The sequence below is a fragment of the Diabrotica virgifera genome, chromosome 1 (assembly GCF_917563875.1).
Source record: "Diabrotica virgifera virgifera chromosome 1, PGI_DIABVI_V3a".
Taxonomy (NCBI): Eukaryota; Metazoa; Arthropoda; class Insecta; order Coleoptera; family Chrysomelidae; genus Diabrotica; species Diabrotica virgifera.
Genome location: NC_065443.1, coordinates 308,272,216 through 308,289,739, shown reverse-complemented (window position 1 = coordinate 308,289,739; position 17,524 = coordinate 308,272,216). Strand labels below are relative to the sequence as shown.

The following is a 17,524-nucleotide window of genomic DNA, read 5'->3' as shown; positions in this document are numbered from 1 at the left end:
GAAAGAATACAGATTCTTAATAAATAAAAAAAACTTTTTATTAGAAATATTTGTGTAAAAATAACTTTACCTCTTCAGAGTAACTTAATTTATTACCTATAAACCACAAGCAAAGAGCAAAAACAAGAATGTGTGTGTACTTTGTACGCACGTAAGAAGTTATACTTCTACTACATATTATGTGATTTTTAAAGCAATACCAAAAATTTAAAAAAATAAAAGAATAAAACGCACACAAACACAGTGAAAAATGCCACAAAGAAAAAATGATTTCTGAACGATAATAATTGTTGGCAAAAATTTTAAATACGCATTTTCTGAAAAAAAAATTATATAACAAATATACTTACAATCATAACATGCATAAAAAAATAAAACTTGCATCGGGAATTGAACCCTTGAATTTCGTGCCGCTTTGACTCGTAATCGAAGCGTAGACTCACTCGTCCAATCCCACATTATTTATCATGTGGAAAAATACGGTAACTGAACGTTTTACTGTTTGACAGTTGTTTTGAAAATTAAATTATTTTGTTGAAATTTTGTGGAAGAAAATATAAAAATATAACAAAACAGTGATAAAACAATATATTAGATGAAGATTGGTAGAACTTTTATTGGTAATCAAATTAAGTATGTAAATCAAAGCATTACATACCTACTAGATAAATAAATCTACGCCAAAAAATCATAATTTAAAAATAAAAATCGAAGCTAATTTGGGATTTCTCTCTAAAATCCGCATTCTTGAGAAAATAAATGTATGTATTTCAACCTAATCCAAATGTATAATTACAATATGATTATAATAAAAACTACTTACCAAATTAGAATGAGTTTTCCTTGTCCAAAATAGTCCAAAAGTCCAAAAATATAGGTATATGAAAACTATTTAAAAAGGCAGTATAACTAAGTATTAACTAACTTTTGTTTGTTGTTTCTTTTCACACAAATTTTAAAACGCAACAACCATAAATAATCTAACTACAGCTGTGCCACAGCCGCCATATTGAATAATTTTTGACATGTCATTTGAACATCCAATCAGAACAAAGTTATAATGCGCATGCGCCCGGTCGCTAGGTTTTCCCATATAAAAATTTACCCTCTATCGCCGGTAAAGAAGTATAACTTCAAAAAGAGGGACAGTTTACTTTCATGTCTAATCAATCAAGGGAATATAATTTCGACACAGCGGTCCATTTTACGTATCTGGGGATTATTATAGAAGAGAAAGGTCAGGGAGAATAGGAACTGAATGCCAGATTGGCAAAGGGAAATAAAAATATGGGAAGCCGAACACCACTGTTGAAATCCTAATATGTAAGTATGGAGAAAAACAAAGTTAAGGATATATAAAACGGTAATAAGGCCCACAGTGACATGCTAGCAAAGTATGGACAATGAAAAAAGCAAATACGGAAAAATTTAAAAGATGGGAAAAGATTATGCTCAGAGCTATACAGGGTGAGTCACCACTAACGCGACGGAAGATTACAGCGAAATGGTAAAATATTTGAAAAAAATTTAAATTGAATAGTTTGTAAGTTTTTAAAAGCTACATTTTAAAATTATTTTGAAATATACAGGATGTCCCAATAAATGGCGGCGTATCAAAGTTATATTTTTTCTTAAGGAACACCCTATATTTTATTGAATTTTTTAATTGTCCGCAAAAAATAAGGTATAGTTTCATAAGGCTTCCCTATACCTATGTACAGAGTGTTCTGAGTTATGTTGACTTTTCTTAAATTGTAAAGTTGTAAAAGAAGGCTTATTCTCAAGTTATTTACGAAATTATAAAAACATTACTTTTACATCTAAATAGTTGGATATTGGTTGAATGTATTCCATGATTAATTATTACACATTTGTCTACAGGGTGTTCAAAATTTACAGTTTCATTAGTGGAGTATTCAATGTGTCATATGATGCTTATTTTAAATGAAACGCCATGTATATTAATAAATAATTATACTAAACCAATTTACCTCTTTCGAATGGTATATGGATGTCCTATACCTAGGTGTCATAGTTTTTGCGTAATTTACAATTATTTAAATTCTTAATCTGTAAATCGATTTTAAAACAAAAGATGAAGTTAATTAATGTCATTGTCATTTTATGACAATACGGTCTGGTAAGTATCTTATAATTAATGCATTTCATGCTTGATTATTACACATTTACTTACAGAGTGTTCAAAATTTACAGTTTCATTATTGGATTATTCAATGTAGCATAATATGATGGTTATTTTATTAGAACACCATGTATATTAAGGATTATACTAAACACAGGTTGTTCCTCTTTCGAATGGTATATGGTATTATGTTCTATAACTAGAAGTCATAGTTTTTGCGTAATTTACAATTTTCTTAAACGGTAAATACATCGATATTAAAAATATTTATAGTCACTCTCGATTTTTAAACCCATCACCTTGGCATAGTTGTTATAGAGTGTAGTTGTAAATAAATAAATATGTAGATATATTTTTATTTGCTGATTTATAAAATAATTTTTTTCGTTATTAAGTAATAATATTAAGAAAATAACTAAATACAAAATGAACCACAACTTACTACTTATGTATAAGTAAAAAATTATCAGTTATGTAATACATGTTCAAAATGTTTATACAACAAGCGATTTTAAATGATTTGTTTACATTATTTAACATAGCTGGTGTTATAGACACAAAAGCGTTCGAAATTCTTAATTTCATAAAAATATCATCTGAAGTAGTAGGGTAGGAAGTGTAGCATTTACAATGTCTTTAATATAACCCCATTTAAAAAGATTAATCTTTGTCAATTCTGGTGACCTAGGTGGCCAAATATATGGACCGAATCTATCTATCCATTTATTTCTAAATTTTATGTTGAGGTTGTTCTTAACATCACATCAAAAATAAGCAGGAGCTCCGTCCAATTGGAGCCACATGTTTGTTCGCACGCTAAGTGGAAGGTTTTAAGAAGGATCCAAAAAACTTGTTTAAAGAAATTTAAAAAAGCTGCTCTATTCAGATTTTCGTCAAAAAAATATGGATCGATAACGTACTCGCTCAGAATACTGCCCCAAACATTAACACTTCATCGGTGTTGGTGATCAACAGTAAAATGTTTGTTTACTCAGTTACTGTATCATAAGAAAATGAAAGCTATGTCTATTAACTAGACCAGAGGTTCTCAATCTGTGGTACATGTACCACTGGTGGTACATATCATTATTGGCGGTGGTACGCAAAACACAGAAAAAATTAAAATAGTAGTACTTAGTAAGTATTGATAATACAATTTAAAAATATAGGTGGTACCAAAAATAATAAAATTAACTGTAGGTGGTACATCACTCAAAAAGGTTGAAAACTGCTGAACTAGACGATTATTATGAAAGTAGGTAGATTCGTCTGTACACAATACATTCTGTTCGCTGCAATATTTAATGGAATGTCCTGAGACGGCCCTGCCTGCGTGCATATATGGCTTATTAGCGACATATTCATTTTTTAGTTAGTCTGTTTGTTGTCTTCAAAGAGTTCACACATGTCTTAGTAATAAAAATATATACAGTCCACTTAGTCAGCAGTTTTATTCATTGGGAACACAAGGTTGCACGTGGGCACCCTAAACATTGGTCCATTCGAGACAGATCAAATTTCACTATAGTGCCGATGTAAATTGGTCAAGGGAGCAGTTAAGTTTTAATTAGATTACACTAAGACATACATCGTCAACGTGGTGACGGTGACGTAATAAGTGAATAGTTTTCGTTCAAAATTGGGTGAAGTCAACAAGTGGGACTCAAGACGGTTAAGTGTTTTGCTTTACAAGTTCAACGGACGGAAAACAAGGATCATAAAGACGGCACTTGGAATAAGCGGATCAGGTTTCAGCTAATAGCGGCATGGTATACGACGATAATAAAACTAACAGTGGGTGAGCCAATATCCTATTTATATTTTCCTTAATTTCATTCGATAAAAAACAGCATAATTTGGTCTGTGTTTATTGCATGTTATTCATTTGTCATAGGTAGTAAATTTTGATTTTAATTACTTGTATTTCCGGAGTTTAAAATTTGAGAATTTAATTTGATAATACATTTGGTTGATTTAATAATTATTGGTTTTAATAAATTATTTTTGGTTTATAATGGGTGATCTAACAGATTTAGTTGCTAGAAGGGGTGTAATTAAAGGTCAATTAAGCCGGTTTGAAACATTTATAAATAATATAAGGGATAATGAATTGCAATTCATAGAATTACGTCTTCGGAAATCGAAATGTGAAGAAAATTGGGATAAATTTGCAGACATTCAGTCAAAAATTGAAATATTAGACAGTTCAGGGAAACAATTAGATGAAAGGGTTAGTTTCGAAGATAATTATATTAGGATTATTGCGTTAGCTGAGGGTAAATTACAAAATTCATACGATGGTTCTAAAAATGCGGGTATTAGCAAAAACACGGAAAATCGGGCTCCATCGGAAAGAGGAGCATTATTAAAACATACGAATAATCGGGCTCCAACGGAAAGAGGAGCATTGGTAAAAAATAGGGACAATCGGGCTCAAACGGAAAGGCGGAATCATAGGGTAGAAGGCTGTACTATGCCAGGTTGCAGTGCTTGTGGTAGAAATCATAATATTCTGCCACATATTTCAGGGAATTTCGGTAGAAATATTTCGGATTCGGTAAATACAAATGTGGCTAGTCGCGGGACACCACAAACGGATAATAATACGGTACCTGTTTTTTCGGGAACAGGTTACGAAATACGGTTTACGGGAAATACGGTTACGGAAAATACGGTTACGGAAAATACGGTTACGGAAAATACGGTTACGGAAAATGAGGTTACGGAACATACGACTGCGGGAAATGCGGTTACGGGAACCCGGGTTAATAATAATAATACGGCAAATAATACGGTAAATCGGATTAACTCGGGTAATAATAATGATAGGGAAGACACTGCTAAAACGGCACATAATACGGGAAATCAGGTTAATAATAACAACACGGCAAATAATACGGCAAATCGGATTAATTCGGGTAATAACAATAATAGGGAAAGCACTGTTAACACAGCGGATAATTCGGGAAATAATTATAATGAAAATTCGAAGGCTCAAGGGAATACAGAAGGTACGCGGACTTGTGAACAGGATCTTGTTCACAGTTACAAATCGGTGAGGATATCGGAAAATACGGATTCAAGGGAGATTTTATTATCTACGGAACATTTACAAATAATGGAAAAATCGGGAAAATTAAGTGACTGTAAAGCATTATTAGACGGTGCTTCAAAATCAAACTTTATGACTAAAGAATTATGGGAAAAGACAGGACTAAAGTCCTTTAAAGTAAATATACCGGTACAAGGGATAGGACAGAATTGCACAAACATAAGAGATTCGGTTAACTTAACGGCACGGTCTAAATGTAATAGTTTTCAAATGGACGGTTGTTTCTTAGCCATTGATAAAATTTCTGACGGTCTACCGTCACATAGCATGGATTTAGTAAATACTTTTAAAATTTCGGAAAATATTACTCTAGCGGGTACTGAGTTTTGGAAATCAAATAAAATAAATTTGCTGCTTGGAGCAACTGTATTTTGGGACTTACTTTGTACAGGGCGGTTCAAGTTGAATAAAGAGGGACCTTTTATTCAAAAAACCAAATTGGGTTTGATTGTATCGGGGCTAATAACAGGGGTTAGTGCCCAGCACAAAAAACGAAGTTGCAATTTTACGGAAAATAAAAATATTGAAGCACAATTAGAACGGTTTCGGAGCTTGGATGAATGTGAGGAAGCTACACCTCATACAGCGGAAGAACGAAGATGTGAGGAATTATTTGAAAATTCTAGGGAAAGAAACTGGGAAGGCAGGTTTATTGTGAAATATCTATTTAAGGATAATGTGGATAAGTTGGGCCAATCTTATGACACGGCGTTAAAAAGATTTAGTCATTTGGAAGGGAAATTAGAAAGGAACGCCGTCATGAAGCAGCAATATAATGATTTTATGAAGGAATATATCCAGTTAGGGTACATGTTCAAGATTGAGGATGAGAATCAAGTCTCACAAGCGGCTCATTATCTTTGTCACCACGGGGCGTTCAAGGATTTTTCTATCACTACGAAATGTAGGGTTGTTTTTGACGGTTCTGCGGTTAGCGATTCGGGAATCTCGCTAATTGATACTTTAATGACGGGTAATAAATTACAGGATAATTTATTTAATATTTTGTTACGGTTTAGGGAACATGCTATAGTCATTGTTGCTGATATAGCTAAGATGTACCGGCAAATTTTGATTTATGATCCAAACGGGGAATTTCAGGGAATTCTATGGAGATTTTCAACGAAAACCGAAGTAGGAGTTTATAGGTTGAACACGGTCACCTACGGGTTAGCTTCATCTAGTTATTTAGCGGTTCGATGCTTATTAGAGTTAGCTGGGGAAAATAAGGATAAATATCAAAGGGCAAGTGAAATTATACTTCGTGATTTCTATATGGATGATTTAATAACGGGTACAAACACGGTCGAAGAAGCTAGAAGTTTGAAAGGGGAAATAAGTAGTATTTTGGATTCAGGATATCTTCCATTAAGAAAATGGAAGTCAAATCATCCAGAGGTTCTTATGGATGAGTTTAATTCAGCAAGGGATATAGAACATTATCTAGCGGAAGATGGGATTAATAAAACACTTGGATTATTATGGAATTTAAAGGAAAATGTTTTGCATTTTAGAATCAAGATTGGTACAATAAAAGATAAGGTGAGCAAAAGAGGCATTCTATCGGTCGTAGCTCAAGTATTCTATCCACTGGGCCTAGTTAGTCCAGTGATGATAAGGGAAAAATTAATAGTACAAGCATTATGGCAGATGAAATTGGGATGGGATGAATTATTACCTCGGGAACTTCACTCGTCCTGGAGCAGGTTCAGGGATAAAATAACGGCTCGGGAAGAATTAAAAATAAATCGAAAAATTGATTGTGAAAAATCAACGGATCTTTACGGTATACATAATGTAAATTTAGTTTGTTCAAAATCTAGGGTGGCTCCTTGGAAGTCCTTATCCTTGCCAAGACTGGAGCTATGTGCTGCTCTTTTAGGAGCAAAATTGACTAAAGAGGTGATTAAATCTTTAAATATTAGGTTTACCAAGGTAAGACTTTGGACAGATTCCACGATAGCATTGGCATGGATACGGGGAGAACCGTGCCAATGGAAAACTTTTATAGCGAATAGAGTAGGGGATATTCAACGGTTAACGGATAAAAATTCTTGGGGACATGTTAGGTCAGAGATAAATCCAGCGGATGTTTTATTAAGAGGAATAGAACCAGAGCAATTCAAGTATTTTAGATGGCGGTGGAATGGTTCTAATTTTTTAAGACTGCACGAAGAAATGTGGTCTAAAACAGAATCAGGTGTTAAGGTAGAGGAGCTGCCAGAAATTAGAAAGCCAAAATTGGTATTTTCTCCAATTGTGGTACAGGACATATTCGGTAAATATTCTAGTCTTAAACGGTTAAAAAATGTAAGAGGTTGGATATTTAGATTCTACAAAAATTCTAAATTAAAAAGGAAACAAAGGGTTTTAAGTAAAGTTCTCTCAAATGACGAACAAGAAACAGCTTTGAGACGACTAATAATATTATCGCAGAAACAGAGTTTTTATGAAGTCTGGCAAGCTCTGAAAAAATCAAAAGGGGTTTTGAATTCAAATAAAATAATATGTTTATATCCATTCTTAGATGATTCGGGTATAATAAGGGTAGGAGGAAGAATACAGAATGCTGAGGTAGGGTACGACCAAAAGCATCCGATTATACTTTCGAAATCACATAAGTTAACAAGACTCATAATACAAAACGAACACTATCGAAATTTGCATGCGGGTGCGCAAACGTTATTAAATATTGTGAGATTAACCTATTGGCCTATATCGGGTAGGAGCGTGGTTAGGGATATATTACGTAAGTGCATAACGTGTTTTCGGGCAAAGCCATTGCATCTTAAACAAAAAATGGGAAATTTACCGGCTAGTCGCATAACTCCTAGTAAACCTTTTGAACGGTGTGGCGTTGACTATGCAGGTCCGTTTCATATAAGGGCTCATAAGCTTAGAGGGCAAAAAATTATTAAGGGGTATTTGTGTATTTTTGTTTGCTTGGTGACCAAGGCTTGTCATTTGGAGTTGGTCAATGACTTAACTACGCAGGGATTTTTGAATTGTTTTAAAAGATTTATATCCAGAAGGGGTTTACCACGGGATATATATTCGGATAATGGAAGTAACTTTGTAGGGGCTAACAACCACCTTCAGGATTTATTTAATTTTTTACGGGATAGGGTAAATCAGTGTACTTTTGCTAGATACTTATCTGAATTGTCTATTAACTGGCATTTTATACCAAGCTATTCTCCACATTTCGGTGGTTTATGGGAGGCAGCTGTAAAATCGGCAAAATATCATTTAAAAAGGGTTGTTGGGGACACTAGTCTCACCTATGATGAGTTGAATACGGTAATTGCGCAGACTGAAGCCTGCTTAAATTCCCGTCCTTTGACCCCTCTTTCTGAGGATCCTACTGATTTTAATGTTCTCACTCCTGGGCATTTTTTAATTGGCTGTCCATTGGTGTCGTTACCGCAAGAAAACATTCTACATCTGAATCCGGGTCGTATTCAAAGGTTCCAATTGGTAACGCAGATGATGCAAAATTTTTGGAGTAAATGGTCCAAGGGTTATCTGGCAAATTTGCAAGAAAGAAATAAATGGCGTTCTTCAGCTGACCAGATTAAACCCGGACAAATAGTAATTTTGGAGGAGAGTGGGGTACCACCCATGAAATGGCCTTTGGCAAGGGTAATGGAGGTGCATCCTGGAAAAGACGGTATTGTGCGGGTAGTGACGCTCAAAACGAGTAATGGACACTGTATTAAACGTGCGGTGGCAAAAATTTGCGTGTTACCGATGGATAATTAGACATAGGGGAAAGAGAAACTTTCGTTTGTTTTAGGACATTATTTTTGGTTTTAGGTTATATTGTTGCATTGTTTTGTTGGTATAATAGGAGCTTTAGTTTTAGTTATCTTGAAAGACTGTGCTTTCAAGGAGGGGCGGCATGTTCGCTGCAATATTTAATGGAATGTCCTGAGACGGCCCTGCCTGCGTGCATATATGGCTTATTAGCGACATATTCATTTTTTAGTTAGTCTGTTTGTTGTCTTCAAAGAGTTCACACATGTCTTAGTAATAAAAATATATACAGTCCACTTAGTCAGCAGTTTTATTCATTGGGAACACAAGGTTGCACGTGGGCATCCTAAACACATTCTTAAAAAAAATCAGGATCTTCTCCAAATTCTTAAGTCTACAAACGAAAAGTTAAACGTTCCTGTTCTGTCTAATCCTGGTGTAGTTGAGTTTTATACGGATGATAGTGGTTTTTCTTATGTATTCTACATACACTCGTTTGACTGATTTCCAATTGACTCGAATTTTTTCACGTACTAGTATTTGGGTTTTCCATAACAGAAAGCAGGACATCAAGTTCGTTGACGTCATTAAAAATAAATGGTTAATTTTTATTTAAGTTTTCGTACCTATGCAACCTTACCAGTAGCACGGAATCTATCGAGAAATCTCTCAAAAACGTCCTTTTTTGGATGTCTTCTATCAGGATACCTTTAAGCGTAAACTTTAGAAGCTAAGAAACAATTTTTAAAATATTCCCCAATGAAAAGTAGCATGTCTACTCTTTCATAGATATTGTGATTTTTCATTTTTAGGAACAATTAATTGGATGTAATTGGCTCTGCCAAAGCCGTTTTTAAGTAAAAAAAAAATTTGAATATCATACACCAATGTTTATAGTTTTGATAATTACCAGACCGTACTGTCATAAACTGACAATGTCATACAATGACATTAATTAACTTCATCTTTTGTTTTAAAATCGATTTACAGATTAAGAATTTAAATAATTGTAAATTACGCAAAAACTATGACACCTAGGCATCCATACACCATTCGAAAGAGGTAAATTGGTTTAGTATAATTATTTATTAATATACATGGTGTTCCATTAAAAATAAGCATCATATGACACATTGAATACTCCACTAATGAAACTGTAAATTTTGAACACCCTGTAGACAAATGTGTAATAATTAATCATGGAATACATTCAACCAATATCCAACTATTTAGATGTAAAAGTAATGTTTTTATAATTTCGTAAATAACTTGAGAATAAGCCTTCTTTTAAAACTTTACATTTTAAGAAAAGTCAACATAACGCAGAACACTCTGTACATAGGTATAGGGAAGCCTTATGAAACTATACCTCATTTCTTGCGGACAATTAAAAAATTCAATAAACTATAGGGTGTTCCATAAGAAAAAATATAACTTTGATACGCCGCCATTTATTGGGACACCCAGTACCTATACTTCAAAATAATTTTAAAATGTAGATTTTATCAACTTAAAAATTATTCAATTTAAATTTTTTTCAAATCTTTTACCATTTCGCTGTAATCTTCCGTCACGTTAGTGGTGACTCACCCTGTATATGGTGACAACACAGTGGAAGGTTGGATACGACAAACAACCAGGGAGCTAGAGAAACTGTATAATAAACCAAGTGTCACCATTGGCTCTACAACCTATGGTGGGTCTTGGCCTGTTACAGAATCAGCTTCCATTCTTCCATAATTTTTTTAAGGAATGAATTGCCTCTTCTTCTGGAAGATGTACCGCTAGCAGTTTGGAGGTCCATGTTGTTTCAGCACGATGGTTGTCCCTCGCATTTTTTCAGAGCAGTAAGAGATTTTTTTAGATGAGTCATTCACTGATAGATGAATAGGATGTGGAAGCTTATTTTTTGGCTAGCCAGATCACCAGATTGAACTGTTTTAGACTTTTATTTATGGGGCGGATTAAAGACCTTGTTTTTGCCGCTAGGCCCACTACTCAAGAAAACATGATGGTAGGATCAGAGGGTAGGAAACGCCATGCAAAGCAATGCGAGAGAACAAATTAAGACTGCTGTTCAATATAAGTACTATTAAAGAGTAAATACCTGCATCGAAAATTATGGGCCATAATCTGAACATTTAAGTCCTCACTAAGTAGTTGTTTTTATTTCTTTGTTATATTTTATAGTGTTGTTTGTCCTATTGTTGTTTTAATTAATACACGTTGACATCTAAGAAATGTTTCTTTGTTTTTTCCACAGCACACTACCTTTCCTTAACTTCGTTTACCTGTGACAGTAACAGTTATGTTTAAAATTTACATGTTTGTTAAGATATCTCGATATAGAAAAAAAAGTTATCGACATGCGGTTTTCGCTATTCTGTTGCTAATTTGATCTAATTTTGTAATATACGATTAAAAATGCATACTTGTATTTAATATTTTCCAAAGAAAACTAGATTTCTGAAAATAATTAAATAACGCCTCCTAGCTGGCATATTACTTAATCAGCTGTTTCGAAATTATAACTCTTACATTGACGAAAAAGAGCTGTTTTCAACAAGACCAAATTTGCAAAATTCAATTTAGCAGAACCGGACTTACAGCCATTTTTTCATAACAAGGTTCCCACTCACCTTCACCTCTTATTTGCAAAGGTAGACTTAAACTTGTGAAATCAAATATGCGCAGAATTTTATGAAGAATACGATGATTGGATTTCCAGTGCCCTTTCGTTAGGCAAATTTTGTAAAATTTTGATTTTTTAATTTTTGATATTCAATTAAGCCCTCTAGCGGCGAACCTACAATTATGAAAATAATTTCCAGGCTTTTCCCGAGGCAACTTTTGTTATAAATATTTTTTTCTCAAAGTTGTACTATAAACGGTTCCTGAGATATGGCAGAGAGCCATTCTTATTGGGACACCCGGAACTTGGATGTTTGCTCCTAAAAAATCTCATTAGCTTACATTTATTTATATTCAAATTCAAGGCATTTGCGTTACACTAATCTAATAAAATCATTTTGTAATAAACTACAATCATTGGCATTTTTTATGAGTCTATAAGATTGTAGATTATCAGTATCGAGAAGAATGCTACTAAGCCCAAAACAATTTTTTATATTATTTACACAATTAAAAAGCAGATGAGATAAATGCCCACCCTGTGGAATGCCAGACTCAACATTGATAGGGGATAATAAAAATTGTGAGGTAGCTTTCCATCCATGTAACAATATGGGTAACAAAGAAAAAATTATTGGTGTTTGAGTTAGTTTTCTAAGGGCTAGACAAAGGGGCTAAGAAGGGTAGACATCTAAGAAAATATGGGACAGAAAATATTTCTACTTACTACATTTTATGAGTCTATAAATTTTTAGATCCTCAGCATAGAGACAGAGACGAATGAATATTTCTATGATCAAAAAAAATTTTATATCATTATAAAACAATTAAAAAGCAGAGGAGATAAATGTTCACTCTGTGGAACTCCAGAGATTACATTGATAGTATTTAAATGACAAAAATTGATTGATTTTTACAACTTGAGTACTATCACTGAGGTAACTTTCCATATAGGTAACAATATAGATAACAAAGAAAACATTATTGTTGTTTGAGTTCATTTTTTAAAGCCACACAGTGGGGCTAAAAATGATAGAGAAATACACATACGAAAATATGGACACAAAATATGTCTGCTTACTACATTTTATGAACAGAATAGAATAGAATAGAAAAAAGCTTTATTCTCAGGATTAACAAGTTAAAAATATAAATTGTCAATAGAGAGAAAGGTGTCAATTACAATTTATAAGGGTTGCTGAAACAACCTACACTTAACATAAAAGTAATATTAAAATATAATAATAATAATAACAGTGACATTTAGATTCAGATAAGAGCCCTCAGTCTCTCTGCTGGTCAGCTTGAAGGTATTCTTCCACTTTGTATGGTTCTACGTGTATGAGCAACTGTTGAATAGACTTTCTATACTTATTTATGTCAGTTTCTATTTTGATGCTGTAAGGCAGTTTATTAAAGAATTTAATACAGGCATATTCTGTGGTTTTCTCAGATGTAGTTAGTTTATGTATTGGTATATGAGTCTATAAATTTTTAGATCATCAGCTTAGAGAAGACCATCAGTCCCAGCGCTAGGGTATCAGTCCGCATGCAAATCGAGAATAGGTGCCCTTCGGTTTGACACCCCCACACAGAGGTGCACGCCTGCAGTGCATCCCTTGCATGCCTGTTATCACTGGCCCTGATTACTATCATTAAAACAATTCTTTATATCATTTACACAACAATTAAAAATAAAATGAGATAAATGTCCACCCTGTGGAATGCCAGAGGTTAGGTACATTGATAGTAGATGACAAAAATTGATTGATTTTTACAACTTAAGTACTAGAACAACTCAAGTACTATCAGTGAAGTAGCTTTCCATATAGGTACCTAATAATATAGATAACAAAGAAAAAGTTATCCGTACTTTAGTTAATTTTCCAAAGGCCAGACAGTGGAGCTAAGAAGGGTAGAGACACTTAAGAAAACATGAATATAAAATATTCCTATGCAGTTTTTGTAAATTCGCACTAATCAATCTCCAAGGGTTCAAATTTCAAAAGTGGTTTATGTACATGAATACAATGAGTGAGAGTGAATCAATATATCTTAAGATCTCATAAAATTGGCAATGAGCCCAAAACAATATTGTGTTAAACCTTTTTAACATATGATGTAATTGTTTAGATGGAGATGAAAAAAGCCCACCGGAAGACATCAAAGAGTAAAAGGCATATCTAATATTATAAGAAAAATCATTGTTGTAATTCAATATTCCATAAAATATTTTATTACTGTTATTAATAGTAACTAAATACATTAGTTAACTCAAAATAACATTCTGTAATATTTGAGTTCCTTCCGAATATAGTAAAAGATAATAATTACCTTCTTTGTTCGTATTTTGTAGGCTAAAGACGTCGCAGACTCCAACAACAGAAGATCTGTGATAGGAGGCATACTCTTCCTTTTTCCTCCATACACCAAACTAAACAACCAATGTAAAAACATTTCCAAAATTCCTCCTAGCACTTTTATGACAGGCCGTACGTAGGCCTTAACGCTTTTGGCTTTTCCCATTTTATTTAATTTATTAAACACTTAGAATTTAGAGTCTAATACAAAAAAAAACAGCACTGAAAACCGCCCTGCTAATTCACTATTCTGTAGGAAAACCTTCGGTTGAATTCACGCACTTCACTGAAAATAATCAACACAATACGTTCAACATGTTAGAAACACTGCGCTTTTCTATTATCCAGTTGCTATCAAACTTACTTGGTGGTCCGTAAAAATAGATAGAAGTAATTTCAGATCCAGTTGCCCCTCCATCCTCCATCTCTGCGAATTGTCAAGTTTGACAGTGACGTTTATACTTTTATACACACTTCATTTTTAGGTTATGTTTTTGTTGATTTTTGATCTGTAGTAGCTGCTCGGTCAACACTACGGGAGTTAAATAAAAATCAATATAAAAATATAATATTTATATGTACAGCTGGTTCCTAAGAAAACTGATACGACTCTTAGTAAGATTTGATTATTTTGAGCAGTGTATGATTGGTCTGACATTATATTATATTTATTATGACAGACAAATAATAAAATAAACAAACAAACAGCCATTTTTTGAGGTTGAAGTTACCTGACAAATTTTAAGATTTGGCAGTGACAGTGACAGTATGTAAATAATAAGTATTTATCCATCAAAATATATTAAATTAAAAATAATTAAACTCATATTCATTATATCACACCTCCAATAAATATGCTCCCATTTTGTGAAAAAGTTTTAGAAATTGTGGTGTACAATCAGCTGATTAAATTTATTACTTCAAATAATATCCTGTATAATTACCAGTCTGGATTTAGAAATTCTCATTCATGTGAGACCGCATTACAGTTAGTTGTCTCAGATATGAAAAGTATTTTAGATACGACAGGGGTCGGTATATGCGCAGTTTTTATAGATCTCAAAAGAGCATTTGAAACAATAGATCGTCATATACTTCTTTTGAAATTAAAGAAATATGGTTTTAACGGGACAGTTTTTAATTGGCTGGAAAATTATCTGTCAAATAGGTACCAAAGGACTAAATTAAATAGTGAAATGTCAAATCCACAGTTAAATGATATTGGTGTGCCGCAAGGCAGTGTACTTGGACCTCTACTTTTCATAATTATACATTAATGATTTGGGAAACGTATTAAGCAAATGTAAAATTCATCTTTTGCTGATGACACATTAATATATTTTTATGGGGAAGATTTTGTTGATGTAGTGGACACGATGAATCGTGAATTGCATTTATTAACTGAAAGATTTAAGTTAAACAAATTGAAAGTCAATGAGTTAAAATCCAAATACATGTTTATTGGTAATAATACTCTTTTCAGGATATTCTTAAGTTTGGATGTTCACATTAAATTAAATAATGAAAAAATTGAAATGGTTCAGGAAATAAAGTATTTGGGATTCATATTGGATAGGGAACTAACTTTTAGTAAACATGTTGATTACATTTGCAGAAAGATAGGGAAAAAAATAGGTTTTTTTCGAAGAGTATCACCATTTTTGACATTTCAAACTAAATTAACAATTTATAATTTGTTAATATTACCTCACTTTTTATATTGTTGTTCATTGATTTATACAGGATGTTCTAATTATGACAGGCTTCAAATTCTCCAAAATAAGGCTATGCGAGTAATATTGAGATGCAATCGATATACTCGAATTCAAGATATGCTGAAAACTTTAAATTGGTTAAAAGTTGAACATTTTATGTATGTCCAATCTATGACATTCTTATTTAAGATGGTAAACCATTTATTGCCTGAGTATTTGAACAGTCAGTTGGTCCCGATAGCAAATGTTCATGAGCATAGCACTAGAGCTGCAAATTCAATAAATTTTTATGTTAGAACAACCAACAAGTCCAGTTCAATGAAAAGCTTGTTTCATAAAGGAATTGTACAGTTCAATAATATACCTTATCACATTAAAAATAGCCATAATGCAACTATCTTTAAGAGATTATTAGTCCATTATATTAAAACTAAGACCTAGAAACCAATTGGCAATGTTTGTTGTACTTCCAGTGTTTTTATTTTTATTTTATTTTTTCTTTTTTTATTTATATATTGAATGTTTCTGATTAATTTAATTTGACAATGCTTATTTCTTTATTTGTTTAGTCTCATGTTTTTAATTTTTGTAAAATTTTTTGTAATACTTTATGATAATTATACAGCGCTCCTTGCCTTGACAATTCTTATGTAATTTGTACAGGTGTGGAGTGCAATGTTTCTGTTTTGTGTATTATCTATTATGATAAATAAATAAATATCTATCTATCTATCTAACAAGTCTAATATTTTTCCAGACTAACATAAGCTTACTCTTCTGAGTAGGTCGCCTATTTGGTCGTCTTGCGTTATTTTTTTTTTCGTTGCCCAAATACACATATATATTTCTTCCGCTTCTATGGGCGATTTCTCAATTTCTATTAGTTTATTGGGGAAGAGCTTCGTCATCATTTTTGTTTTTCCGTAGTTTATCTTTAAGCTGACTCTATGTATTACTTGCTTGCTTATTGTTCTAGCATAACCCTAGCTTCTCCTGAGTCGTCTGCTATGACAACAATGTCATCGGCATAGCAGAGGTGATTCAGTTTCTTTCAATCGACGTTAATCCATTACTGTTACAAATAATTTTGTCGACAAATGAAGGTTTAGAATTTTTGTTGAGTTTTCGTACATATTTCGAATAATATTTGCATGTTTGTAGTCTATTCTGCATTCTGATAGTGCTTTTAAGATGGCGACAGTTTCTACAGTGTCAAATGCTTCGTGGAAGTAGACAAAAATAAGAACTAACGGTCTATTGTCTTTTTTTGCGGGACTTCTCGACTCGAGTTTTAAGCATATGGTCATTTTTTTCATGGCATAAGTTTTCAAGTTCCATAGCTTTTAAGACCTAATTTATCTCCTTTTCCATTTATATTTTCAATAGGCAGAAATAGATTAGAACATGTTTATGAGCCCAGAGCTCTATTTTTCATATGTTTTGAAAATATGTTAAACCTCCTCCCGTGATATTCTACATTCTATACGTTTCATATTGGCTGTTCGATGTTCGATGAACTCTGAAATAACTTGAATTTGATATAATGTTTCCTAGAAATGGTACCTTACTTTGATCATAATATATATGATTATCCCTTTTTAATTCGATTACATGACGATCGATACATATTACTATAAATGCGGCAACCTTTCGACAGCTACTACACTAAGTAAGGAATTAATTGGATACAAATATGTAGTATGTATTTTGGTCGAATATTACCAAGTACTCGTACAAGCTATTATTGAGATATTGTATGTTATTATATTCATTATTATTTAAACAGGTTACAAAATTTATTTTGGAA

General features: G+C 32.8%; 1 protein-coding gene across 1 annotated transcript in view; it reads right to left on the bottom strand.

The window, feature by feature from the left end:
* LOC126886086 (fatty-acid amide hydrolase 2) overlaps positions 1-14,431 on the bottom strand; it is a 161,542-nt gene extending 147,111 nt beyond the window's left edge. The window contains exon 1 of the mRNA XM_050652931.1: positions 13,977-14,431. Coding sequence (XP_050508888.1) covers positions 13,977-14,168 — 192 coding nt within the window. The 5' untranslated portion in view covers positions 14,169-14,431. The remainder of the gene's footprint in view (positions 1-13,976) is intronic.
* Positions 14,432-17,524: the final 3,093 nt, after the last annotated feature.